Source organism: Accipiter gentilis, chromosome 18 (genome assembly GCF_929443795.1).
Source record: "Accipiter gentilis chromosome 18, bAccGen1.1, whole genome shotgun sequence".
Taxonomy (NCBI): domain Eukaryota; kingdom Metazoa; phylum Chordata; class Aves; order Accipitriformes; family Accipitridae; genus Astur; species Astur gentilis.
Genome location: NC_064897.1, coordinates 2,777,024 through 2,805,021, shown reverse-complemented (window position 1 = coordinate 2,805,021; position 27,998 = coordinate 2,777,024). Strand labels below are relative to the sequence as shown.

Here is a 27,998-nt window from a genome sequence, read left to right as displayed (position 1 = left end):
TACGCATTCTTATTGTGATAATAGTTTCTATGATGAGGGCATTTCCCCACTATACAAATAGAATAAAAATCGCAAAACTTATTTTCTACACTTGTCTGAAAATAGTATCTCCTTCAGATCGGTGAAGATTTGAGCAGCTAATGCATGGACAAAAACTGTGTGCCCATTAACTCTGGGAGTTATGTAATCTTCTAGTGCATTGATTTGAGCTGTTCTGCTTGTGAAATACTGGGGGGGCGGGGGGCAGTTTTGGTTTTAGTTGAAAATGAGTTTCAGTTCCTTTAAAGAGACAAGATTTAATTTTGTCATTGTGCTATGCTCACTGATTGATTGATTGTGCGGGTTGATTTAGGTTGAAGGTGTTTTTCATAGACCATATCTGACATTCTAAAACTTTTAGTGATGTCCTTTAATTAAAGTGAGGTGGCTAGGTGATATTCCTTTTGGTACTAAGCTTTTCCTGGGATTTGAATCTAAAAGTATTTCCATGCAATTCTGTTAACCATAAATATATCCGGAGATAAATCTCTACTATATGCTCCTAAAGAAATTCATTAGACAACATAATGATCTACAGTGCTGCATTTTTTTGCAACTTTGTTTTAGGGAACAGTAGAATCAATTGCAATGAAGAAGCCGAAGGAGAGAACTCAACTTTTTGAACAAATCAGTAATTCATGGGAATATGCTGAAGACTATGAACAAAAAAAGAAAAGAATGCAGAAAGCAGATGAGGATGCGCAGTTTAATTATAACAAGAAAAAAAGTGTTGCAGCAGAACGCAAACAAGCAAAGATAGAGAAAGAGGAGGTAACTCAAAGTTACTCCTTTTTTTGCACATTAAGATCTCAGATTTTACATCTTTTATGAACTTAAATACAGGTTTTCTTAAAAAAAAAAAACCAAAAACCACAAACTTGTTTTTCATCTAGTGTTTTTTTTAAGTATCATATACTATATAATAACTTGGTATAATTTAAAAGGGTAGAGGAATACATGTGATAAAATGTAAATAAATGAAAGTGTAGTTTTGCCAGTATAATTGTTGACTTACTTGTTGCGTTTTATGACTAGTGCATGTTACTGGAATTACAGCTACTGGTCCATTATCTTGTGTCACTTTGGAGTTGAAATTAGACTCTTAACGATTAAAAATCCTTTTTATAAATCATGAATAAAATTTTGATGTTGGTAGGCAGAGCATTACCAGATGCTTCTCAAGGAACTGGATGAAGAAAGGATTCAGCTGCAGCTTTTCCAGCTTTATCACAATGAAAAAAATATTGACTTTGTGAAAAAAAGGTTGGATGAAAAGAATAAGGAGACTAGTATCAAGAGACAGTCTCTTTCTGCAGCAGAAGATGCATTCAGAGCCAAGAAAAAAGTGCTTGGTGTACTAAACAGAGACCAACAGCACATGGAAAGAGAAATGAAGTAGGTTTTTGAATCAGATTCTCTGATACTTGAGTTAAAGCATAGTCTGCACTGGGAATTGCTTGGCAGCCATGTATTTCCTGTTAAAGAAGTTGGGTGATACCCCAAGGCTATGGAATTCAGTTTGTAGCAGTTACTTCAGTAATAGCTAGACATTGATTTCGCCTCCACCACCATGCCCAGGTTGTCAATTTCATTATATAAGTATTTGTTTGCTATTAAATTTTTAGGAGGTTATGCTTCACTTCTTAAATTTCTGTTTTCAGTGGATATTTAAAAAAAAAAAATCACCTGTGGGTATGTAACCTTGCAGCTGATAACTGATTGTTTGCATGTGTGGTTGGGAAGGGGTTGTTCTTTTTCTTTTTTTGGTGTGGTTTTGTTGTTTTGGATGTGGTTTGTGGTTGTTGGTTGCTTGGGTTTTTTGTTTGTTCGCTTTGGGTTTTATTTTTTTAGGACTCTGGAAGCATCACTGATTCAGCAGAAACCCCTCTATATAAAAGCCAAGGAAAACACTTCCTACCAAATCAAGAAAGTAGACATGTCTAAAAAATCTCTAAGGGACAAGGAGAAATCCTGTGATAAGGAAAAGCAGAACATAAAAGAACTAGAGATAGAATTGAATGATATTGAGAAGGCATGGAGAGCATTTGAGAAGAAAGCTGAAGAGGAGATACTACAGAGAGCAGCAGCTATTGAGCTGGGAGAAAGTCAGGTGAATTGAGAGGCCAAAAAGTACTGTTTGCTAGTGAAGTCCAAAAATCCCCACTGACAACAGAGAAACCATTGTTTCACCAATAACCTGTAATTTCTAGTGATCTCTTGCTGTTGAGCTCAAACAAAACCAAAATTGTAACTTTTATTTAGAGACTGTTTCATTGGCTGAAGAGAAATGATGGTGCAGCCTCTTGGGAGTGGGCTGTCTCCTTTCTGGGGGCGGGGAGGGGGAGGAAGTCATCTCACAGAAATTCCAAGTGTGGAACACTTCTTGGAAGTAAATTGCATAAGAGAGAGAAAGCTGCATAGAGATTTATAAACTCACCATTGTGAGACTGGAAATGGTAAGCATCTCTCCTAGGCTGTGACGTGCATCTTCTAAGCAATGTGAGAAGATAATCATTAGACGAAGCAGTGAATTTTCAGTGAGCAGGGAGTTGAGAAGAGTTTGAGGGAAACTTCAGAAGGGTTGCACACACTGACTGTCATCTGTGGATTAGGATTATAGCTACATGTGATTATCCATGGTTAGGTCATTCTCTCTGGTTTGGTGTTTTGGGGTTGTGTTTTGGGGTTTTTTTGCCCTTTTTCATGAAAGCCCACATAAGTACATTGTGGGAAGATAGGATAGAAAACATCCAGTAGGATTTCAGGGTGAGAGGGTAATATTTGAGAAACGGTTTGTGAGCTGAGGTACAGAAATATGTCTTCAATGAGGAAAAAACAAGACAACAACAAAAATGGAAACAACTTGGTAGTATACATACCATCTACTGTGGGTCAGAATCTAAAACTGAGGTAGCTCACTTACGAGCTATTTTAAGTTATTTTAGAAGGAGAGGACTGCATCACTTTACAGTAAATTCACATTTGAAGAAGCTATCTTTGCAACCATATGGCCAGAAACACTTTTAAAACTAAGTGCTAGCTTCTTTTCTCCACTGTCCCTTTCTTAAAGTAGTTTCTGATCAATTAATGGAGAACCTCCAGGATTGTTCTTCGAGTTTGTGAATTTTCCTACTCTGCACTTCAGTGGCATTTGGTCAGTTAGTCATAACTTTGCATGATTGTTTAAAATGTTTATGTTTACCTTTAAAAGAAAAAAAAAAACAAAACCCAAGCATGAGAATACTGTAATTATAAATACCAAAACTTGCACTAATTTTGGGCTGTGCAAAAACTTAGTGTTAACCTTAAGATTGACTGTGAAGTACTGTAAACTTTATAAACTTTCCTGAAACATAAGAGTCATTAGAAGTCTGAAACAAGACCGCAGATGAGAACATTAAGTGTAAGCTTTGGGTTGAATCTTTCTCAAATAAAATACAACTTTTTATAATGCAGTTAATAGCTAGAAGGTCTTCTGGATAATTGGGTGGTTTCATAATCTTAAGTATGATAAAGTAGGCAATTACTAATTGAGGCTGTAACAACATGAATCTTTCCACTTATAGTGGAGTTAATTTTTTTTGTTTGTTTGTCCAGTTGGAGCGCTATAAAGAGCTAAAGGAAATAGCAAGAAAGAAAGTAGCTACACTAACCCAGCAGCTAGTAACACTTTGTTGGGAGGAAAAAGCAGATCAAGAAAGGCTGAAACTTAATCGAAGGAAGAAACAAGAAGTTGAGGTATTTGTATCAAGCTAGAATTATGTTTTAAGGAGAAAAATGTTTCTTTACCACCCCACCACCCCCCCCCAGTATAAATGTGTTAAATGCTTTGACATAACAAATCCTCAGTAAAGGAGATACATTGCAAGTGTTAGTTCAGTTTTCATATTGCAACAGGTTTAGCAAAATGGTTTCTAAATTTGTTCAGAAAAATGGTTGTGTGGGCCTGCACTGTGGGTTTGGTTTTGAAAGCTCTAGTATTTTACAATTACTCAGAACATCTGCTTAATTGTAATCAGTTCCTGTTTCTGTAAGTGCAGTTTTTCTTTCTGAGATGTCCTACCACTGTTGTATATCTGTATGATACTCACACCCTTTAGAGGTTTATTTTGATTGCAGCTAGTTTTTTGCTGAGATGTTTTTAAGGTCAGTTATGTGTACGTGTGTTGTAGCTGGAAAAACCTCCTTGGAGCCCACTCTTTTATTGCACTTCATAGGTGGGGTGTTTGGTGTGAATACAGATCACTGCTGTTACTTTGTTTCTGATTTCTTTTATCATTGCAGATCCAAACACGTAACAATAAAATAAGTAATTGTTTTCACTATGACTTGGTCACCATGCCCAATTCCCCCCCCCCCCTTTAATTTGCTTTAGTTAATGTATTTTTATTCAATTTGAGTAATTGCAAATACTTGTTTCAGTGTTGGTTTGCTTTTTAGTACAATGCTTTTCTGTCAGTTTGGAACCTCTGTCAACTTCTTCATGTGTTCTTCTTGGGGAAGAAGATTGTAGTAATCTCAGCCCAAGAAAAGCACCTTTTTTGTTTTAAAACTTATAACTTACTAAAACTGTGTTTAAAGTTATTTTCTTTGACGGTGCTGTGATTCTTTGTGCTGAAGAGGTTTTCTCTGAACTGTAGCCGAACGTGAAAAATCCAGTAATGGCCTTGATAAATTAATTTTCCTTTATTATTCATGGTGCAATTTGGCATCTACTATTGAAAAAGAGATGCTATTACTTCAGCATGAAATACTAGCAAAGAAGAAAATATCTATCTCTGTACTTCTGAATTAAGAGCTTTATATCGTGCTATAAAACTGTTGTATTCCTCTGTCTTGTTTTTAACACATGCTATTTGTGATTGCATAGGGAAACATAAAACAGACTGTGGAACAGATAGAAGAGCATAAGAAAAGAATACAGAAGTTGGAAGAATATGCCAAGATATGCACGTATGTTTAAAAAATGAAAAGCTAATTGGATTTCTTGCTTATTACATATTTTCAAATTAACATAGCAGGTTTCTAATTCTCATTATTTTCTGTTCTTTCAAATTTTAATAAGAATTAGAATTCTTACTAATTCTAATTAATAGTTCAGGTACTTCAGCTGTCAGAATAAAGTAGGAAGTACATTGTTTGAAACAGTATTATAATTGCTTCTGATTTCTTGTAGGTGTGCAAATTATGTCACTACAGGTAGGGTGTGGGGCTATTAGTGTACGCATTCTGAGAGAACAGGGCAGTTCTGTAGTTTTGCTACTCTAGGAAGCAGTTAATATTTACATTGAGTATTAGGAGTACAGCTCAGTTCTTGCTTCCTGGGTCTTGTCTTCTACCTGATTTTTACTCTTTGTGAAATAAGGTATATAAGCCCTTCATTGAGTAACCTGAATTAACTTTGGCATTAGCCTGTGTTTTGTGGAGGAGGTCAGAGTAGGTGATCTCCATAGGGTTTTTTTGTTTGGTTTTTTTTTCCTAACCTATCTTTTCATGTGCTTCTGTAATGTGTGCTTTGGCTTAATGCTTGCTGTGTGTACTGAACAAAGGTCTGCCATGGACAGGGAGCAGCAGACCCATTGTGATTGGTGTAATGCAGAATTACTTTAAGTAGTTGTAGTAGAGTGTGGAAGAGCCTTAGTGACTTTGGTAACTGTGTAGTGAGTCATAATTTTGCATGAGAATTCTCAGTCCTTAGTTTTACAGTATCAGACCTTTTCTTGATGGAGGATAAAACAGTATGGTTGTATGTTTCACAGCCAAAAACTCTCGCTTGAGCTCAATTTTGAAACATTAAAAATAGTTTATACTATAGAATGCAACTTGTCTAAGAAGTAGCTTCTTATAGATGCTTAAAATCTCTAAAGATTTTCATAGTCTATGACCGCAGAATGACTTTAATTTTTATAAGCTAAAGGCTTGTATAAATGAAAGAGTAAATTGCTTTCCTATTTTTGCTTCCCTTCAAAGTGAATCATTAGAAGAGAAAAAACAGCAAGAGGAAATGCTAACTAAGGAAATTGAAAATTCAACAGTACGAATGGCTGAAGTCAATGAAGAATTGAACAAAATAGTTGGTGAGCTGCAGAATGCCAAAATTGATTGCCATGAAGGAAGGCGTCAGCAAATGAAAGCAGAGATCCTGGAAAGTCTCAAAAGACTATATCCGGATTCTGTGGTAATTGAATGGCCTCATTTAAATGCCTTATTTTAGAATTAAGATTTGAGAGTTCTGCCTTAGACTGAGTAAGCAGCTAGAGTAAATTGGACTGCCTTGAATATTATTTTAAACTTTATGCTTGCTTGAGTGTACTTGGTGAAATAGTATTACTGAAAGAATAGTAGCACATACTGTCATCATTTTTCACAGTTTCCAGAAATAGACAGATTACTGCTTGCATCAAAGAATAGTTTTGATCTCGTGTGATTTTTGTGGTGGTTTTTTTATTGTTTTGGTTTTGTTTTCTTCTGTCCTCAAACATATTTTTTACTTATTTATTTTGAACAAATGAATGGGAAGGTTGGCTGTGAGACCATTTATTCCAGAAAGAATACTTCTTCCAAAGGACAATTTTGCTTTGGTACATGATATTTTTATGTTACCAGCTGGTCTGTCTTTGCTTATCAGTTACCATATTTTACTTAATGGCATTACTGAAGAGTAATTTAAGTGTTTTGTGTATTGATTCTGAATTGTCAGCAGACATTATTTTACAAGGCATATTTACACCTTTTTTTGACACTTAAAAATATCTACTCCAACACTGGGAGCCATTCCAAATAAGAACTTCTAAATAACTCTAATCAATTGAATAGTTGGTCTCTGAGTATGTCTCAGTACAATCAATTCTTTTTGATATATGTAGTCATATATATTCAGTTGATGTGTACCAGCAGGGAAATTTTTTTTTAAAATGTTTAGAAGGCAACATATCTCTGCTTCCTAGTGCTGCTATAGGAAGATAAAAAATAAAATGTTTTCTGGTTTTGGCTTCTTGATCTTTTGCAAAACCTTCTCAGAATCTGTCAAGTGTCTGATCCTTTTGTTTTCTCAAGAGATTTAAGAAATTTGCTCTTCAGCTGTTATTCAGAATTTTTTCATCCATATTAACAAGGTGTTCCAAAAAATGAAAAAAATGATTGGTATATCTCTTTTTGCTCACTCTTTGCATTGTATCCCTATTTGAAAAGAACTGGATCAGACTGGTGATACCGTACTGACTTAGGGGAGAGATGGTATTCAGCGTGTTTTCTGTTGGTTAGCTTCAGGTGCTGCAAATTTAAGAGTATTTACAGATGTGACAGCTTCTAACAAATGAAAACTAGATAAGTCAAATTGGTTACATAAACTCTCCTATTACAGCAAGACTTAACAGTATCTACTTCAGCTACCCTTGTTCCTGCAATAGTTTTCCCAACACCAGCATGTGAGGCAACAGCATTGCTTCTGAGCTGCTCCTTACACTCTGGTGTACTAATTCAAGATTACTGAACACAATCCAAATTAGAGTCTCAGGATGGAAGGGTCATGGCACATTTCATCATCTGGTAGTCCACTAAGTACTCAGGCAGAACGGGAGGAAATCTTGGTGTCAGTCTTCTGGATTTCATAGGCAAAAAATGGCATACTGCTTCTAAATGTTTACTTCTTAAATCCATTTTAAAGCTTCTGTTCTTTTGTCAAAACATTCTTGTAGTGGTTGGTGAACATTCTAGGTAATGGAATAGCCGTGCAGCAATGTGATTCCTGCATTATGAGTGACGTATGCATTTTCATGGATTTGTCTGATCAACAAAGTGAATTTTGCAGTTGATGACAGTTTTTACAATTTAATCTTCAAAATGGTGTTCCTACATTGGTAGTTTTAATTGGCAAGATTGCTATTGTTACAGATTCAGTTGGTCTGTGTCAATATTTGGTTTTACAGAAATCTGGCATTCCATCTGGACCTCAAATGCCTGTGTCCGAAAGTATGTAGATCCTCTGTATAGTTTTGCATGTCTGAAACATCACATGTCTGAGCTGCAGATAGAAACATCCAAGTAGATGACACCATGTGATAAAACCAGGAAACTAAATAAAGACCTTTGTGGTGTTCTCCTCGCTTCTACTGTTTTTCAGAAAAGGAAAAAAAAATTGTCAAGAGAAGGGTAGGAAAGTAGATCAACAAGCAGAAAAACTGTTCTTGCATGAATTCACAGGTTGTAACTTTCAGAATGTACATTAGTCGCTTTAATCACTCATGGAAAGTTCAACTGTACCTACAATTACAGAAATGGAACAAAAGATCTTTAGGGAGTGTGTACAGCAAAGAACTAATTACTCAGATCTATGGAGGTGTTATTTCAGTATATGGCAAAACAGGCTTGATTATTTGGACTATGCAGTACAAGAAAAGCAGTTTTTATTCTTTTCATGCTATTAAAGTAAGCAGACACCTTTTTTTTTGGGTTGAAACTGGAATGGTGCCTCTCTTGCTACCATTTTGCAGTTAACAGTTCTATTTATTTAAGACCTTATTGTCATTCAAAGATCTTACTGTGTGTTAGATATTTTCTTTCTCTCCAAACAAGATGGTTAGCTAACTTTGCTATTGTCACTCTGTCATACTTCTAGAGGTGTACGCTAGAGAATCAGAGTAAAACATTGAGATATGTAACTGTAACTTCGGGGAAAAATTAAATCCCTTCAGATTTTGAAGGCATACTTTGCAATTTGGATTGATGATTGCTACAATTTCTATTTTTTTTTTTCTGATGTACACCCATTGTAAGAGTGCAGCTGGTAGATATGCAACACATTTTCCTCTTAACTACTTCAGTATCCTGTATGTGGAAATATTACTTGATAGGTAAATAACATATTAATATTTCTCTATATTTTAATCTTCAGTTTGGAAGACTGCTCGACTTGTGTCATCCTATTCATAAAAAATACCAGCTTGCTGTTACCAAGGTATTTGGCAAATACATGACTGCTATTGTTGCTGCCACTGAAAAAACAGCAAGAGATTGCATTCAATTCCTAAAACAAGAACGAGCTGAACCTGAAACTTTTCTTGCTTTGGATTACCTTGATGTAAGTACACTTTTCCTTTTCCTGTCATCAGGAATATGTCTCAAGTTAATACAATTGTAAATCTTGATGTTGGCTTATTTAAGCTTAACTAAAATAGGCTTAAGTGTTAAGGCAAAGCGCTTAGGAGGTGAACTTCATGAAGTTCCTGTCAGCCTGTTTCTCCAGCCTGTGGAGGTCCCTCAGGATGGGAGCATGACCATCTGGCATATCAGCCATTCTTCCCAGTTTTGTATCATCAGCAAGTTTCCTGAGAGTACGTTCTCCCCCATCATCCAGATGATTAACGAAGATGTTAAACAAGATTGGTTCCAGTACTGACATGGCTAGTTACTGGCCTCCAACTGGACTTTGTGCCACCAGTCATCACCCTGTAGGCCTGTCTCTTCAGCCAGTTTTCAGTCCACCTCGCTGTGTGTTCATCCAGCCCATATTTCATTAGCTTCTCTATAAAGATCTCATGGGACACAGTGCTGAAAGTGCTGAAAGACTTACTGAAGTCTGGGTAGATGATATCCACTGCTCTCCCCTCATCTATCAGGCCAGTCACTTCATTGTGGAAGGCTATCAGGTTGGCCAGGCATGACGAACTTGGTGAATCCCTGCTGACTACTCCTCCAAGACTTTCTTGATGTTCATGTGCCTGCAAATGGTTTCTAGGATTAGTTGCTCCTTCACCTTCCCAGGGATCAAGGTGAGGCTGACTGTCCTGTAGTTCCCTGGGTCCTCTTTCTTGCACCTTTTTGAACGTAGGAATGACACTTGTTTTTTCTCCAGTCCCTAGGCACCTCTTCCAGTTACCGTGATCATTCTATTAAGAGTGGCCTTGCAGTGACATCAGCCAGCTCCTTCAGCACTGGTGGTTGCATCACATCAGGGCCCACATATTTATGTATGTCCAGTTTGCTTAAGCATTCCTTGACCTGATCCCCTTCTATCAAGGGTACATCTTCCTTGTTCTAGACTTCCAGTCTCTGGAACCTGGGATTCCTGGAGGCCAGTCTTGCTAGTAAAGATGGAGGTGAAGAAGGAATTCAGTACCTCAGTCTTCTCCATATCCTGTATCTCCAGGTCGCCTGTGTACTTAGAGAAACCATTTCTTTGACATCCCTTGCCAAACTGAATTCCATTTGGGCCTTGGCTTTCCTAACACCATATCTGCATGCTTAGACAGTGCCTCTATATTCTTCCCAGGTTACCTGTCCCAGCCTTTACCTTCTGTATGCTTCCTTTTTGTATTTGAGTTTTGCCAGGAGCAGCTTGTTTATCCATGCAGACTTCCTGGAATTTTTGCCTGACTTCCTGCTCATTGGGATGATCGCTCTTAAGGCTGGAGGAGGTGATCCTTGAATATTAATTAACCAGCATTCTTGGGCCCCTCTTCACTCTGGGGCCTGATCCCATGGGACTCTAGCAAGCAGATGTTTGAAAAGGCCAAAGCCTGTTCTCCTGAAGTCCAGGGTTGTGAGCTTGCTTTTTGCCCTGCTCCCTCCTCTCAAGATCCTGAATTCCTCTCTCATGCTCACTGCAGCCAGGGCTGCCTTTGACCTTCCTATGTCCAGCAAGCCTCTCCTTGTTGGTGAGTATAAGGTCTAGTGGAGCACCTCTCCTCATTGGCCACTCTGTCACTTGGGTGAGGAAGTTATTATCACTGCTTTCCAGGAACTGCCTGGATTACTTATGCCCTGCTGTGTTGTCCCTGTAGCAGATACTGGGGTGGCTCAAGTCCCCCATGAGGACCAGGGCCTGTGAATGTGACACTGCTTTTAGCTGTCTGTTGAAGGCCTCATCCCCTTGTTCTTCCTGGTTAGGTGGCCTGTAGCAGACACCCACTACAATGTTACCTTTACCAGTTCTGTCCTCCATCCTTACGCATGAGCTCTCAGTTGGCTCATAATCTTTCCCCAGGCAGAGCTCCATGCAGTTCAGCTGCTCCCTCGTGTGTGGGACAACTCCACCTCTTCGTCTTCACAGCCTGTCCTTCCTAAAGAGCCTGTATCCCTCCTCTGCAACAGCCCAGTTGTGGGAGCCATCCCACCATGTCTCCCTGATCCCAAGAAGCCCTGCAACTGCATCTTGTTTATTCCCCATGCTACGTGTATAAATGTGCTTGCATTTCATGCACAGTGAAACACGTTATACAGATTTAAGGACTATTGCATACAGAGAATATGAAAACCAGATCTATTTCTAGTCTTAGAGCGACTGAGACCCCCATTCTGTTGATCTGTACATCCTGTCCCCAGACCACTTGGATTTAGACATGCTTTGCTATTACAACATGGATTCTAAACACTGCTTGTTTGCATTACAGGTTAAACCAATCAACGAAAAGTTAAGAGAGATAAAAGGAGCTAAAATGTTGGTGGATGTTGTACAAACTCCATTTGCTCCACTGAAAAAAGTGATTCAGTTTGTGAGTGGAAATAGCTTGATCTGTGAAACAGTTAAAGAAGCAAAACAAATAGCATTTGATGGACCAGTAAGGTTGAAAGTAAGAAGCTGAATTTTGTTGCATATGTTTTTCATTGCAGTTATGTATTTGATGCCATTTAAATCTTGTATAAGCATCCCATGAAGTATTGCAGATAAACACAGAATGGTACTACACTGTCTAGTCTGTTCCCACATAAATAAACCCCCAGATATGTCACATGATTATGTTTTCCTCTGTATGGTAGTACGTCTAAGTGATTTCCTGGGAAAAAGAGGCAAATTAGAGGATAGTTAGTGTCCTAGTATGTTTGTTGGTATGGTCTTTGTGATGAAGAGGAGGAGGAAGAAGGAGGGATAGTCCTGTTCTTAAAACTATCTGATTTAAAAATACAAACTTTATCTTGCTAGGTTTTCTATGAAGAAATGCTTTCAAAAATTCTTTAAAATACCTGACAGAATCTCTTAGTTGTAGATAGAGACTGTGTTGAGGACTGGAAGCTTCTCTGGCTCCTCCTGCAGTTTGTTTGTCTTGTCCATATATCTATTGCTCTGAACAGTCTGTAAAGCCCTTTTATGTACTTAGTAAACCTTTTAAAATCTTGACTAAAATGACTTTAAGTTGAGTGTGAAGTCATGTTTACTTGGAATCAAGTTAAGTCACAAAAACACCCATGATGTGTACTACAATTTACACTTTCTGTTTATAAATGAGTTGTTTTGCTTCACTTCATTATCACATTGCTTGGTTAGCTCTACTGAGCCAGACACAACCTCTTAAGTTGCTAGTGTATACACAAATGTCTCATTAATTTCCTAAAAACTAGGAAATTACATGACTTCATTTCCTTTTCTGATCAGTTGTAATAATACCAAAATGTGACTAATGCCAAGAAACAACAGACTTTTTTTTTTTTTTTGTGGCTTCATGTACCTCATGTTGGCAGGTTTGGAACACGAAAAAAAATTGGAGTCCAACTAAAATGTAGTTGTTGCTTGTTTCACTACCATATCTTGTTGCACTAGTTCATGGGATATTTTGGCTGCTTTTTGTTCAGATTTATTTAGTTTTTATTTATTTTTTTTCTTCCAGACAGTGGCTCTTGATGGAACTTTATTTTTTAAATCTGGAGTGATTTCTGGAGGATCAAGTGATTTAAGATTTAAAGCTAGATGTTGGGATGATAAAGAAATTAATAAAATGAAAGAAAGAAAAGATAGCTTGATTAATGAGTTAAAGGTAGGTCTGTTTAGAAGCACTTAACTGCAAAAGGCATAAAGGAGTAAAAGTGTCCAATTCAGCTATGGGAAGATGACTTTCTAAAAGGTGACTTTGGAAACTTCTAGAAGATGCAGATAGGACATGGTATCTGTTTATCTTCTTCTAGTTAATAATAATAAACTGCAGGTCTCTGTCCTTAGCTGGTGGGTTGGCTCACTTATCACAGAGGTGGAGAATGAGGACAACGCTGCTGATAGAAGTTCCTTCAAGGAAGAAGCTGTTGTTCAAAGTACAATAAAACTTTTAGTGGAAAAGTTGATACATTTTGTCAACATGAAAATATTTGCATGGACCAAAACCTGTTGGTGTAAAACAATTTGTCATACCTCTAGTTATTTTAGAGGAGGGATGGAGTAGGAATTTAGGAATTTGCAAGCACATGCTTTCTTTTGAGAAATAAAACTGTTACAAAATTACTGTTGAATATGACCAATGCCATCAGCATTTACCTTGAATGGGGCCTATGTCAGTGAGGCTAGCTTTATGTAGTGTGTAAATCTGAAAAATAAGTAGTTTCCAAATAAGTCACCTTTTCTGTTTTAAGTGTTTTTTCTCCCATCGTAATACTTTTCTAGAACTTAATGAAGATCAAACATAAGGAGGCTGATTTGAAGCAGTTGGGTGCTCAATGCCACGGAATTCAGACACGACTTAAATATTCACAGACTGAATTAGAGCTCATTAAAAAGAAACATCTCGCTAATCTCTACACGGTATAGTAGTAAGACTTTATAATCTTCATATTTAATAAGAGTATTTTTTTACCTAAGCTGTAATTACTGGTGAAGTAAATACTACTTCCTTACATAGTTTTTTAAGTCAGTTTAAGTTTTACATACAGCAGTTATGACTGAGGAATTAATAAAATATAGAAACCAAGATTACAAAGAAATTTATGTGAGGCTTTTACTATTTTAGGTTATAAATTTGAATTTCTGGTCAGCTTGGCTTATTATTTAGTAACCTGTAGAAGTCTGTAAGTCACAATGCACTTCAAATGGTACTTAAGTAATTTGCTTTTCTGTTCATTAAAACTATAATCATTGCATGCAAATCAGCAATAATAGTGGGTAAGTGGCATTTGAGGAAAAAAATGTTCAATATTTTTAATCAAAAGACTACAATTAGCCTCCAAAACTGTCTCTTAACTTCTAGAAAGTCGACCATCCTATTAAGTAAAATTACCATCTTTTTCATCTCTTCCTATCTAGGAAAAATCAAAACTGGAAAGTGAACTTGTAAATATTGAGTCTCAGCATGATATGCTGAATGAGGGAGTAGCACAAAGAAGAGAAAAAATAGAAGAATTTCAGAAAAAAATTAATGAGGTAATGCCTTCTATCATAGCTTTTACAGCTTATGCTGTTATACTATAGAAGCTTCTTTCTGTTCCTGCTGACTTTTAGAACTTGGACAACTTTTTACTTTGTGAACTTACTTTGTTGACAAGGGTTGTAAGTTACTCCAGCAATCTTCCTGCCTTCTCTACCTTTTTTACCAAGATAACTGTAAACGGAAGTGCACTTGGATGTTGGGATAAACGTATCATAGCTTTGCAAGTCAATTTCCTTAAAATCAAAATTCTGTGACTTTTATGTGCCATAAACCCAACCAACCAAATCAATCTACTTGAATTTTAGATTAAGCTTTGCTCAATATATGCACTATAATTTCATTTGACATGGGAGAAGATGTTTGAATTTGAAGAAGGTGGGTTGATTTTCCCCCCACCTCTTCCTGCTCTGCTAATAAATATGATTTACTCTCTGTAGTATTGAGCAGGGACAATCCATCGAAGTTCACAGCTTTAGAGCTCTCAGTGCAAACTTTCACTGTAGATTAAATACCAGAAAAATATTGTCTAGGTCTCAGGGTAAAATATGGTAAGCATCAGCTTATTCTTTCTCAGACTCTAATGTCCAAGTTCTTTGTAAGAAACTGTAGTTCCAGGATCTTTCTTTTTTTGTGGAGGGATAATTATGTAACCGGACTAAACCATAATTTTTTTTTGACGTCAAGTCTTCCTGGCCAATGTGGATCTGTGGATCTGTAATAGCATGTACATACACTAAACTCTGTATGCACCCACAAGATTTGCAGATCTCTCGGTAATCAGTGCACCCACTAGGTAGACAGTCTCTGTATGGGTGACTCTCCTTCTGAAAATCATTCTCATTGCAGTCATAGCAGGACCCATTCAGTGTCTATGTGGAAATGATTTATCAATACCTCCTCATCTGGAGAAGAGAAGATCCACCACTTTTAGTTTTCTAGAGCTGAGAACAGCTCTCAGCACTGCTAGAGTGCTTTGTTCTGAACTCTATAGCTATCATGTCTAGGTGATACACCACTATATACTAAAAAAAGTAGATAAAGAGCAGCATAGTGTGAAGATTCCTTTCACTTCTTGTGGAAGTAGCCAATATATGTGCTTTATTTTCTGTGCACTCTGATTACCCTGGGAGAATGGTTAAGGTGAGCATGACTATTGTCAGCAAATTCCTTATTCTACTGTTTTGTTTTGTATTGGGGGGTGGGTTTGGCGTTTTGCGGGGGGGGGGGCAGTTCTTGTAGGTTTTGGATGTTGTGGTTTTGGGGTTTGTTGTTTTGGGTTTTTGAGACTGTAGTATACCTATGTTATTTTGGAGTCCAGTTCATGGAAGATGGAGCTAGCCCATGATATAACGGAGTCATCTTTGCTCTCCCTCTTTTTTGAAGGGTAGTTGATGCAGAGCTTATGGACCTTGTGCTATCCCCACCTGTCCAAATTCATTATCTGTTATGATACTAAACAGCTGTTGTCATTAGAACCTGCTCCTTTCTGCTTTTTATCAGCAAAAGGAAAAGTTCTCCATGATACATGATCCAGCAGTTAGATTTCCCAGCTGTTTTTTCTGTAGACTGTTCTGCAATCTCATACATCAGTTTCCCTATCATTCTCTAATGTTCAGATGGTACCCAGAACAGTTTGTATAGACAGCTGCAAAATTCAAAAGCACAGTTGTCTTGAAGAGGCTGATGGCATTCAGTGAAGTGAACAGTAGTAAAGCCTAATCTGATACCAAGAGTGTCTTCATACTGTGTTCTACTGGAGTAGACAGTAACTCTGGCCTCTCTGAGAAATAGGCACCTCATCTCTGCTACTCTCTGGAAGCTGCCTTTGTTCCTACTCTTGCCAAACAAAGAAATCTGGTACAGACTGTGGAAGAGTGGTGCTGCAGTTTTAGCTGGAAAAGTCACAGCCCTGCATCTAGGTGCTTGTGTAAATGTAGATTCTTAGAAAAAGAGAGATGCCTCACCACTGTCTGCAGTTACTTGAGGTGTCTAGTATGTGTGTAATTTAGTTCCTGGTCTCTGACCCATTCTTATCAGTCTTTCTTGGATTAATCTATGACTGCAATTCTGCATGTAAAAAGAAGCCAAAACTGCTGCATGTTCATTCTTTTGCTTGTGATGCAGGCATGAGGGAGTGCAGATGTTTGTCATCTGCAAACACTGAGAAAGTCATTGATGTTTAAGCTGTAAGAATTCCAGACATCCAGGGAGCTTTTCTTTTGCTTGTTCTGAGAGAAGAAAAAAAAAAAAAAAAAAAAAAAAAAAAAAAAAACCAAACAAACAAAAAAAAAAAAACAAAAAAACAAACAAAAAAAAAAAACAACAAAAAAAACCGCAACAACCAAACAACAACAACCAAAAAAAACCCCCACAAATGGAGGCTGGTCATCAGTTTCCAAAGAGTAGTGTTACTTGAATAGTATAAATTGATTTGATGTAGTATTTGATATCTGGTTAAAAAAGCGTGCATACCAAAAGAATATAAACAATACTGGGTTTTGACCTGTAAAATTCTTAAAAATTTGTTCAGTCCATTGGGTTTCCTTTTTAAATGCTGTGGGTGGCTGCTATTTGTTTGTTCAGTCCTGCCATATACACTGTGCCTACTGTTAGCCTGCTTAAATTTTTCATTAAAATTTTAGGACTGGTTTTGGTTGAAGCTTTTGTTAGCATATACTGTATAATCAGGAAATGAGAGATTCTGTAGCAGTTTTTTTGCTGTGGCTTTGCTATAAATGGAACATAGTAATTAATATTTATGGATTACTTGAAAGGATTAAAATGAAGAACTGAACGACACCTAGAAACCTGGTGTATCTGATTACTGTGTTGTATACCATTCAGCTGTCTCTTCAGTTGACTGGGAACAGACAAAACCAGGGAAGTTGGTTACACTGTCATTACTTTAATTGTCTTTGGAATGACCAGGTCCTGTCACAAAGAGCTTAGATTTGAGTTACTCTTTGCAGATCACGTGCCTTCTATCTGACATTTGTACTGAAAATGTTATTTGAAAATTTCAAGTATGGATTATTTCTATCTAGTTCAGTTTGCTGTTTCTTAAAGTACCTTGAAAATCCAGCCTGTAGCATGAGGTGATTGTCTGAATGTTTAGTTCTGTGAGTTGCAAAATAGCATAAACCTTTTTTTGCTCCATTTCTCTTTATTCAAAGGCTGAAGATGCTGTGTTCCAGGAATTCTGTGAAGAAATTGGGATAGAAAATATTCGTGTGTATGAACAAGAACATGTGAGGCAACAAGAGGAGATTGATAAAAGAAGGTGGTATTTGTAATTGAAATGTAAAAAAGTGGTTTGTATTAGATTGAGCGCACTGGTAAATGAGTAACTCCATCACAGGAAATATCACAAAAACTTAGAAGACTGTAAAAGGTTATATCATCACTGCAAGGATTGGTTAGTAGTCGCACTGCTATGGTTTGGGTTTATTAGACAGTTATATTCAGTGACATTTTGCAAGAAACTTGAAAGGTAAAATTTACTATTTTAGTAGCACTATTGTAGAAAAATAAAGAAAAGAATAGTTTTCTAAAATACACATAGAAAAATGGCTCTATCACAAATTGAGGATGGCATGAAGGCTCACTCGTGTATCAAAAATCTTAAAGGAGAACTGGCTATAAGATGCAGTGATTCAGTATAGGAGCATACTGTTAAGGAAAACAGAATCTTAATTTTCTCAGAGGCAACCTCAGCAGTTATCCCACTCAAACAGGCATATGTCACAGGACCACAACTTTATATCTTAAAGAATGAGAATGTCATCTCCTTGTGCTACAGGTGTTTTCAGGCAGATGATAGTTTATGCATTTCCTGACATTATTTAAATACACCTTTTCTACATGACTAGTGTCATTGCCAGCACTGAACTCCATTTTCTTTTCAGCCATGTCTTCAGCTGCTAAGATATTCTGACTGGTTTTCAGTAACTAGTCCAAACGTATGGTTTTGGCTAGGGCTGCAGCGAGGTAGTAGTGCAGTGCATTTGGTTGCAGTAACAGCACCTGCTGACTGAAGTGATCATTTATTTATGTTTGCAAGAACTGAAGTCTGAAGTGTAAGAAGTTAGTAATAGAACAATGAAAGGCGGAGCTTTTTGCATGGCCTTATGCTACACTGCACATAGAGCCTTGGCCTTGCTTTTGCCCTAACTTGCCATCATTAGTTCTGTAAGCCCGTGCTATGGTGCCTTCTTGCCCAGGTCTGAAGAGACTGGAGTTGGTGTGGTGCCAGCCTTTTTGCCTGAACAGCAGATGGAGCACTAGTAGTCATTTTGGAAGCTCAGAGGCAGACAGTAACAGCTGAGAGGAGACCTTTCTGTAAACAGCTGCTTAGTTTTACTTCAGTCCTTTCTCACAGCAGCACGTGAAGTTTCTGCCATTGTACCCCTATATACAAATACAGGTCTCAACTGAGAGGTGATAAGCAAGGCTGAATATGGCTTGAAAAGCTCTGGTCTCATGCTTCTAACTGCCAGCTCCCAACTGAGATACATTCCTTCTAATATTTAGATAAACATACATGCCAGCTGACTAGGCGGCTTGCAGAGGCAGAGCAGGGAGTGCAGGCATTGGATAAATACACAGTATCAGTGTAGCTTTTGTCCAGCTCATTTCTGCATCATTTACAGGTATATCATTCATACTGAGATACTTGAACTCTTAGCGTCACTTTCCATATTGAATGTGGCCATATAGTATCTTTATATTGTATTTTTTAAACTATTATCACTTTATTTTTGTAACTTCCAGTATATCCACAGGATGTGGTGTAGTGGAGTTGATGATCCAAATGTATGCAAATTTTTGTGTTCAGGTAGAAGTTTTTCACTTTGACTGTTAAGATAGCATTTTTTGTATCTTGTAATAACTTAAAATCACAGTTACTAGCCTGCTTTGTAAGTGTTGGTTTGAAATACTGTACTTTGACTAGAGTGGAGTTTGAAAATCAGAAGACACGGTTAAAAGTTCAGCTGGAATATAGTCGTGATCATCTACAAAAATTAACAAACAGAGTCAGCAAGTTGAGGGAGACCATTCATAAAGATGAAGCTGAGATTATCGGGCTACAGAAGGTAATGATAAAATATCTATCTCTATCTATATCTCTGTGAGGGACTGCAAGGAAAGAGTGCATTGAATTACAATTTTGAATAATTGTAGTTGATGCTGTTGAGTAATTCTTCTACAGCTTAATTCAGTGTTGACCTTGTAAATGTTAAAAAAATGCAGTTGCATATTGTCATTTTCACCATGGCATAACCTGTCATATTGGAGTACTTATTAAAAATAAGCTTACTTAAAAAATAAATTTGGGATTACTGTATGTACAGTGTTATATTGTGTTTAGTTTATATGAAAAGGCAGCATATGACTACAGATAAAACTAGTAGCATGTGGCTGAGATTCTTTAGAAGATTTTGAGTAATAGTAAACAACTCCGGTGCTTTGCATCTTTATTAGTGGCTGTGAAGCACATTAGACTTAAAATAATTCTGTGAAAACCAATTTAGATTTTTAGTTGAAGTAATATGTATAGATTCCTCTTCATAGTGTTCTTTATTCATAAGTAATTTTTTGTTGTGTTAATGTTGCTTGTTAAATAAACTATGCTTGTGGTGCACTGAAAAGTGAAGGAGGAAAGATGTGTAGTAGTGCTTTGAATAAAAAATAAAAGTGAAATGTAAAACTGTTCCAAAGTGGGCAAAAATCCCCACATGCATCATTTGAACTCTGTATTTTAACTTTAGAAGACATATATTTCTGATACTGAGGAAAAACAATAGACCCTTATTCAGTTATGCACAAAAACATGTCTGACTTCATGCCTGTGTAATTCTTCTGAAATATGACTTTGAGCAAATTCAGATATTTTTATCCTGGAGAAGGATTGTTTGTATTACATTCTGAAGGTACTTTGTTTTGGATACTGCAACAGCAGTAAGTCTTGATTAGGTTGTCATAATACTAGTCTCTTAAGGACCATGTCTTCATGCGTGTAGCGTTAGGTTTACTTTATTCTAGCACCTAATTTCTAGCAATTTAGCAGTGGTATGGGTTATATAGGGAAAGACTCTTCTAATGTACTGCCACAGATTCTTTGTTCTCTGCAGATTACCTCAGGATTTATCTTTAATGAACAATAAATCTTAAATTATTTCAGGTTACCTTAGGTGTTGCTAAATATGTTGTAGATGTGCAGTAGATGGGATCCTTTTTGCAGCGCTAAGGGACTAAGTGAGGAAAAGGGGGTAGCCTACAGGTCTTAGGTGTTCTAGGATCCCTGCCTTGTTTGATGGCTGTATAGTTTAGTCTGGTACAGTCACAAATCTGGAGCTGTCTCTGCCTATGTATACAAAACATCTGGATATTCCTATCTGTAACACAGACTTTTTTCCCAGTGCCTTTCAGATTTTATGCTATAACACATTTGAATATATTGTAACAGGTTTAAACTTTAACTCTTTCTTTCTGTATAATAAAGGTTCCATATCAAGATTTCTGGTGAAGGTTTAAAAATGTAAATATTTCCCTGCAGGATGAGGAAAAGCTTCTAAAAAAAGTGAATGAAATTGTGGAGGAGCAGCAACATCTTAAGGATAGATTAAGTGCTCATAAATCTGAGGTTATAAAGACCCAAAATGAAACTGAAGAGTTCCGAAAGAGATTGTTAACTCTTAATAGGTAATTACTAATTGTACCCCTGGGAAAATTATTGATGTGATAATATTTAGAAGAGTTTTAGTGATCGGATGTTTAAATTTCTCTTGGTCTGTTTTCTTGTGAAAGATTCATTAGAGACATGGTAACTTACATTTACAGTATGCATTAGTTAAAAAGTGTTTCTAATTCCATATGTGGTTCCCAGAAGTAATGCAAATGAGATTATTTCATGAGAGCCATCCCATATACCATATGGAATTAATATATCTACCTAGTGTTAGGTCTCATTGTGATTTTTGGTAAATATGTAGTGACTTCTGATAAGCATGTATTGGCTTATAACTTGATCTCAGGTGCCATATTAAGTCTGCTGGTAGCTTCATATTTATGTTTGAGTTGTATAGTTGGTTCAGTTAATAAGGCTTTTTTTCCTGATTTCAGTGTTCTCATCTTCTCTAGACCTTTCAAGTGCTGGATACCTTAAACTAGTATTAATTTTAGGTCACTATTTTGTCCTTGCTGTTCTTCTAAATCAATAGTTTTGGGGACAGTTTATACTTTGGTTTTCATATGCTTGCTTATTGTTGATATGTTTAATGTCTGTTAATCAGGAGTCTTTATGTTTAAAAATTGTTGTCACTATGGCGAGGTAGACTTGTGGAATATTACATAAACATAGATTGTATGCCTAGTAATTAATTTTATAGTGTGTAAGTTTAACAATATAAGACTGTTAATGTCTCTGGCTTACTTAGCAACTTGATGCTATCAAATGAATTTGTTGCAAAGAATTGAGGTGTATTTCAAGTAGGGTAATGATAAAAGATACTTGATTAAATATTGAAAGGATCAAAGCTCCATACATCTTCAGCACAGCTGAACAGAACAGAGTTTAGTTGTAGTTAGGAAAGTGGATATTTGAAAATGCTATAGTGTGAACTTAGCAATATACTGAAACTATGTCCATGCTGCTAGCATTTACCCTGCAATAGAGTTAAGAGTTAATACAAATAGCAAGGTGTTAGCTTGTGTGCTAGAATAGTGCATGGTTCCCAGCTCCCTCTTTAGTAATTTGGGAAAATTAAGGAGATAGAATAAGTTATGTACCATTTTAAGTACCATTTTACTCTGTTTGGTAGGGATTAGAGAGGAAAAAGCCCTCTTTTTGTGCTTGGTAACTTTTTCATGCTATATGGCTGTGGATGTTATTGGTAGCAATGCTTCTGCTCTTCAACTGGTTTGTGCCTTTTGTGTATGTAGGGAAACTACAAAATTACAAAAGGAAGCTACAGCTATAGAATCCTCTCTGGAAGAGAAAAGATTAAGACGACATAATATGCTTCTTGAATGCAAGGTGCAGGACTTGAAAATAAAACTCCTGTCTGGATCACTGGATGACATCAGTGAAGTAGAGGTATTTAAAAGGTTTACAGAAGATAGATATCATGAAGCAGCAATTCTTCAGTCTTGAATTTAGAGATACTTATTTCTTCCTTACAGGACTGTTTGTCTTGCACAGTAATGTTAAAATAAATACATTGTTTCCATGTGATCAGGCCTCATCCATTCAAGAGAATAATTTGGTGGGTTTTTTTTGTAGAGGGGACTATTTGCAAGTATTTTTGCTTGTGCTTGAAATGTATTCCTGTGGAATATGTAAAATCACTGTGGTACAAGAAAATCGGTATGAAGGAGTATTCTAGATACACATATGTAAGAGGACACACGGGTCAATTCAGAAATGTAAATAGCTATGGTATGTACATTGATTGAGATAGTATTTGGTTAATCATCCATAATATAAACCCTGTCTAAAATCAACCTTTTCTCTTCAGTAGATGTAGATCATCACAGAAATCAGGGATACACTACAATAGAAATACTCCTGCTATCAGGGGATTTACCCTCATTATTTTTCTCAGTCTTCCCTCTTTTTCCAGCATATCTTTTGTGAGGAGAAATTAAACTTTCTCCACTATTACAAAAAACAGCTGTGGGTTTTGAAGGACTTGTTACAAGTCTGTAAATTTGGAAGGACTCTTGTTGAGCCCATTCCTTAGAAAAGTACTTTTACTGGAGGATAGATATGAATTGAGTGGGTCGGAAGACCAAATGAAGGCAGCGAGGGAGGCAGTCTTTGAAGGGAAAGGACATGAACTGCTAATCATCAGAGTATGTAGGCAGCTCAGCTCTTGCTGTTTATGAATAAGGAAGAGATGAAACCAAGGAGGTGTGTAGTAGGAATAACAACTTCAATTCCTAATTAATATCACTGAGAAGACCAGTAAGATTTGGTTCTGAGAGAATATCTTGGTGGGAAATGGACTGATAATGACATGCAGCACGTGTTTCATTCAAGGGAAAGTAGCTTATATCCAGGCTTACAGCGTCCAGAAGATACTCTGCTTATGCTGTACAGAATTGAAGCTACTCATTTCTTCTGAGGCCAACTGAGTGGAAGAAATGCCTTGACTTACATGCTTCAGAGCCTTTCCTTCAAAGGCAATTGAATTATCATGGGAACATAAATCTTTCCAATCAGGAGATTTACAGTATGCAAGTTGTTCTAAATATATTACAAATAAATTACTGCTGCTTTCATCTTAGCTTCAAACTGAAATTAGCTGATGCTTTCATCTTCGTTTAAAAGGTGCGTTTTTTAATTAGACTGATAAGGTCTTAACTAACTGTTCACTCCATTTTGGCTAGGGGAGGAGCTACGGAATAAGTTTACTTCATACCATGTTACCACTGTCTCCTCATTTTATATCCTTTTAATGTATTGTTTTAACAGTTTAAAAATTGTCATGTTTCTGAACTGTAATGTCCTTCATATTTATAGCTAGGAACTGAAACAGAAGGCACTCAGACTACATCAAGCATCTATGAAAGGGAACAGGCAATTCAGATAGACTACAGCAGCCTAGCAGAAGACTTGAAGGTAATCTTTTTTGTTTGAAATTGGTAGAGATTGAGTTTTTTATCTTTATTTAAAATACTTTAGTTGTCGAAATTATTTATTCTTCACCTTAGTCTTTAAATGAAACTTATTAAAAGCACTGTTAAGCTTAAGTGCATGTGTGTGTGTGTTCTGGTTTTGCAATCATACATAGCACTAATGTATGGGATTTCTGGAGACATCAATTTCCCGTATAACTAAATCTAATTTAAAGCTTACCTAAATGATCAAAATAGAATGGAGAAATAGTAAATATAACTCTGATTTTTCCTTCCTCCTTTACCTTCTGCCTTTAAGTTCCAACACTATAGGTTAATGACTCAAAACTCTAGAAACCAATGATTGGCTGCTGGGGGGGGGTTGTACCACCTTTTCTCTGTAGTATTTTCAGAGACTGAGACTTACCATACTTCCCTCTGTAACAGTCCATTAGGTCATGTTTTCTCAGCGGTTTTTTTGTAAATTTTTTCTTTTTTCCTTTTTAATCATAAGGAAAATAATTAAATGTCAGAGGCTAGGTACAGAGTAAGGGATGAATCTGTCATCACTGGAGCTTGGCTCAAAGAATTCATTGAGAACTTGTCTTCAAAGGTTTCCTTTACAAAGCAAGTAGAAAAGCCAACTAATCCTCCTCCTATGTTGTATTTTAACTCAGACTTCTAGCCTGAAGGGAATTTGTTGTCTGTTTTTAAAGGTCTTGTGGAACAATGCTTAGGATCTAGTAAATTTATTCTGAGAACTAAGACTCTGGAGTTTTTTGTTTTGTTGTGCTTCCAGTTAAAGCTATTAGATGAGTGGGGTACTTCTTCCAGAAACCATGAGTGCTTGCTGTATATGTTGAAATGTCTTGGCCTAAAGGCAAATTTTATTGTTCTAGGTTGTTTTTTTTTTTTCTTTAGGACCTGGAATCTGAGAAAGATATAGAGGATCATCTGAAACAGATGCAGCAGGAAATAAAATTTAAAGAGAATACTTTAATCAAGACAGCTGCTCCGAACCTGAAAGCAGTAGAGAAATTACAGATAGCTCGGGACAAATTCCAAGAATCAATAGATGGTAAAATTGAGTCTTTCACAGTAATCCCTTTTGTGACTGAGAGTTTTCACCCTAATTGAAATTCTTCTTTCTGGAGTTGGTCCTGCTTCTTTGCTTCTTTCAGATACTAAAGTAATTTTTGTGCTCAAATGTTTATCTCGGTTGTCTTTTTAATTATATGTAAATTTTTTATTAACCTATACTTTGTAGTAGTTTACTGAAATACAGTTTGAATGATTGGAAGGATACTTTGTTGGCCAAATGACATCATAAAGTATTTTTACTTTTTTTCTAAAAATTACTGACTCTTATTATAAAATCCTTTACATTTTTCTTAAATAATTGAAGGAACATATATGTATTGTCCAGAACTCAGACATGAGCATTACTGCAAAACTACTGGTATCCTCAAAGATCATTCCAGACTTTAACATGTTAAGAAAACCAAGGAGTTCTGAAGCTGTAACAGGTAAATGCTGGTGCTGCTGAAGGCTACCCAGCTTACAGAAGGAATTAGAAGAATTTTGTTCATTGTTCCAGACAAATGTGGCATAGAGGAGATTGAATACATCCCAACTTCTCAGGTTGGGGCCTCCATTTGAAATCTGGAAGGAAACTCCATAATATTGGTATGCTCCTTCTATGTGTATGAGAACCTTCTTGTGCAATAAATATTTTCCTTCATGCTTGTTATGGCACACAATACATATTTGTTCTGTGTATTTGCTTAGAGGCTTATTATGGAGTAATTTCAGTAATTTTTTTTTTGTAGCTTTTGAGACCAGCAGAAAGGAGGCCAGAACATGCAAGAAAGAATTTGAACAAGTGAAAAAAAAGAGATATGAGCTTTTTAGCCGGTGCTTTGAGCATGCCTCCATAGCTATTGATCAGATCTACAAGAAACTTTGCAGAAACAGTAGTGCTCAGGTGTGTCATGTTCTTGGGTACTTGGTTTAAAAGGCCTACTCGATACTTTGTTATCTAGAATAAGAGAACTTAGTATACACTTTTACTTTCCAAAGACAGCTTCAGTCCTGAAGAAGAAAATTACATAAATAATAAAGACTTCAGAATTTTAAGGTCTGAGGAGGAATAGGTAATATGCCAAAGCATGCTTGACATTAGACAGAGATGTGATCTAAAGTGTTAACAGAATTGGGAGCTACTCAGTTTGGGTTAGTTTTACTCTTTGTATTTAACAGACTTGTAAATTACCATGACACAAATGTGAAATATATTTGAGTACGTCATTTAAAAATAACACTGGTTTACAGATCTAGTGATACCAATAATAAGTAATTAAAACCACTTAATCATTAGTATAGATAAAACTAAAAATCATAAATCACTCTTTCTGTGCTAGTGTTTTGTATGAGGTTTTGAAGCTCCTTATACCCCACTTAAATATTTAAAAAAGAGAGACTTAATATATTTGCAGCTTTTAGGAAACCTGCAGAAAAATTGTTTCACAATTGTATTAATCTTTGTTAGCATTCCAGTATTAATGCTGAAAGTAAAGAGGAAACTCATAAATGCTTTAGTTACAACAAATTCTGTAGGCAGTTGAATGTTTAAAGGGCTGAGGTTTGAATTCCTTGTCTGTCTTAAACTTCAAATTTTGTGTTTTCTCTCAGAGTCAGATATTCAGTGAACACCTTAAAGATATTCAAATATATCCTTTCTGCTTCTAGGTTGGACAGGATAATAAAGCATTTCTTCATAATTACTGGGCACATACCTTCTCCCCTGGACTAAACATGAGGCAGGATCTTGACTTTGCATCACTCTGAAACAACCAGTATTTTCCAGATGCATTGCCAAAAATAATTAGTTGGGTGCTTTCTTTGAGGTCTGTGATGCTGCACCTTGATTTGAGCCATAGTGGTATCCTGGTCAAGAGATTTATCCTGTGATTAGCTGGGAAGCTAAAACTGCCTACTAGATACTAATATAGCAGCTGAAGGAAGCTGGTCTAATTGCATTGGAAGAGTAAACAATAGCTCTGTGTGTGGTGATTTTTTTTCTGGTTAGCTAAGGAAAGGGTTAGCTCTGAGTTTTGCTATTAGAGGAGGTGGCCTAGGTTGCAGCTTGAACAGATGCTTTTTAAGCAACCTTAATGATTTTTAACATGAAAATTTCTTGATAGTAAAATTAATATTTCTTAATAATATTATATTGATAACATTTACTAATAATGCTTTACTATCCAGTCCAAAAAAGGGAAGCTTTGATAGATTGAGTTAGTTTAACTTCTAGAGATTCTGGACTCAGAACATTGGTGCACTTAATATATTGCTCAGTAAAATTTATTTCATCAGCACATTGTGTGTTGCAAGTACTTTAAAAGAAACTACTGGCTAAGAAATTGTGCATACACAGACTCACTGCTGGGTTTGCCACCAGTTCTCTTCCATTCTTCCTCTGTGGAGAGAGAAGTGTTGTTCTTTTCATATTTTGATGAGCAAGGAATATCTGTATCCTAGCAAGCTACAAGATGGTTTCTGCTAACAGTGTCTATACATCTGAACACTTCCTCTTGCATAGATACATGCAGTGGCATAGAACTGGGAGTTACATTGCAAGGTATTTGATATGTTTACAGCCTGAAGAACATTGTAATAACAATGGCAGGCATTCTCTCAGCAGAGAAAAAGACAAAAATATGCATACCTCCAACAAAACAAAGGTACTGCAAGCACTGTATCTTACTTCCAGACTACTTAGCATAGAAATTATTTTAAATCAAAGTATATGTAGTATTTTGTTTTCTTCCACTGCATCTGTGATCCAAGAGGATAACTCATTTGAGTGTCAACTATGGAAATTTTTCTTCTATCTCTATGCATTTGTGCAGAGGGGAAGAGACTGTATTTTATTTTCTCTTCTATTTAATGGGAAAAATAAACCATGTAGCAATTAGCTTATCCATCTTACTTTTTAATGGTCTGGTACAATGGCTATTCCTTTAAAATAATACTTTTAATTTTTGGATCTGGGAACCAGGATACGAAGTATAGAGAAAGCCTACCTATATTAAAATCTTTCTCCAGCTCAAAGCTAGATTTTGTAAAGCTAACCTTTTACAAAGAAGTGTAATTTTGGAAGTATATTTACTCCCGAACAAAAAAGAAAACTGCTTTTGAAGTCTAAAATTTTAA

General features: G+C 36.4%; 1 protein-coding gene across 3 annotated transcripts in view; it reads left to right on the top strand.

The window, feature by feature from the left end:
* Positions 1-27,998, top strand: part of SMC1B (structural maintenance of chromosomes 1B) — a 36,386-nt gene that overhangs the window by 3,317 nt on the left and 5,071 nt on the right. For 2 of the 3 annotated variants that reach the window (XM_049821485.1, XM_049821483.1), the window contains exons 4-21: positions 607-810; positions 1,196-1,434; positions 1,891-2,149; positions 3,637-3,777; positions 4,910-4,992; positions 6,010-6,217; positions 8,933-9,118; positions 11,430-11,609; positions 12,642-12,788; positions 13,406-13,543; positions 14,042-14,158; positions 17,339-17,445; positions 19,117-19,258; positions 20,722-20,867; positions 22,107-22,260; positions 23,689-23,787; positions 24,705-24,861; positions 25,613-25,767. In XM_049821485.1, coding sequence (XP_049677442.1) covers positions 607-810; positions 1,196-1,434; positions 1,891-2,149; positions 3,637-3,777; positions 4,910-4,992; positions 6,010-6,217; positions 8,933-9,118; positions 11,430-11,609; positions 12,642-12,788; positions 13,406-13,543; positions 14,042-14,158; positions 17,339-17,445; positions 19,117-19,258; positions 20,722-20,867; positions 22,107-22,260; positions 23,689-23,787; positions 24,705-24,861; positions 25,613-25,767 — 2,862 coding nt within the window. Of the gene's footprint in view, positions 1-606; positions 811-1,195; positions 1,435-1,890; positions 2,150-3,636; positions 3,778-4,909; positions 4,993-6,009; positions 6,218-8,932; positions 9,119-11,429; positions 11,610-12,641; positions 12,789-13,405; positions 13,544-14,041; positions 14,159-17,338; positions 17,446-19,116; positions 19,259-20,721; positions 20,868-22,106; positions 22,261-22,402; positions 22,434-23,688; positions 23,788-24,704; positions 24,862-25,612; positions 25,768-27,998 lie in introns of all 3 variants that reach the window. The other variant, XM_049821484.1, reaches the window with a different exon arrangement.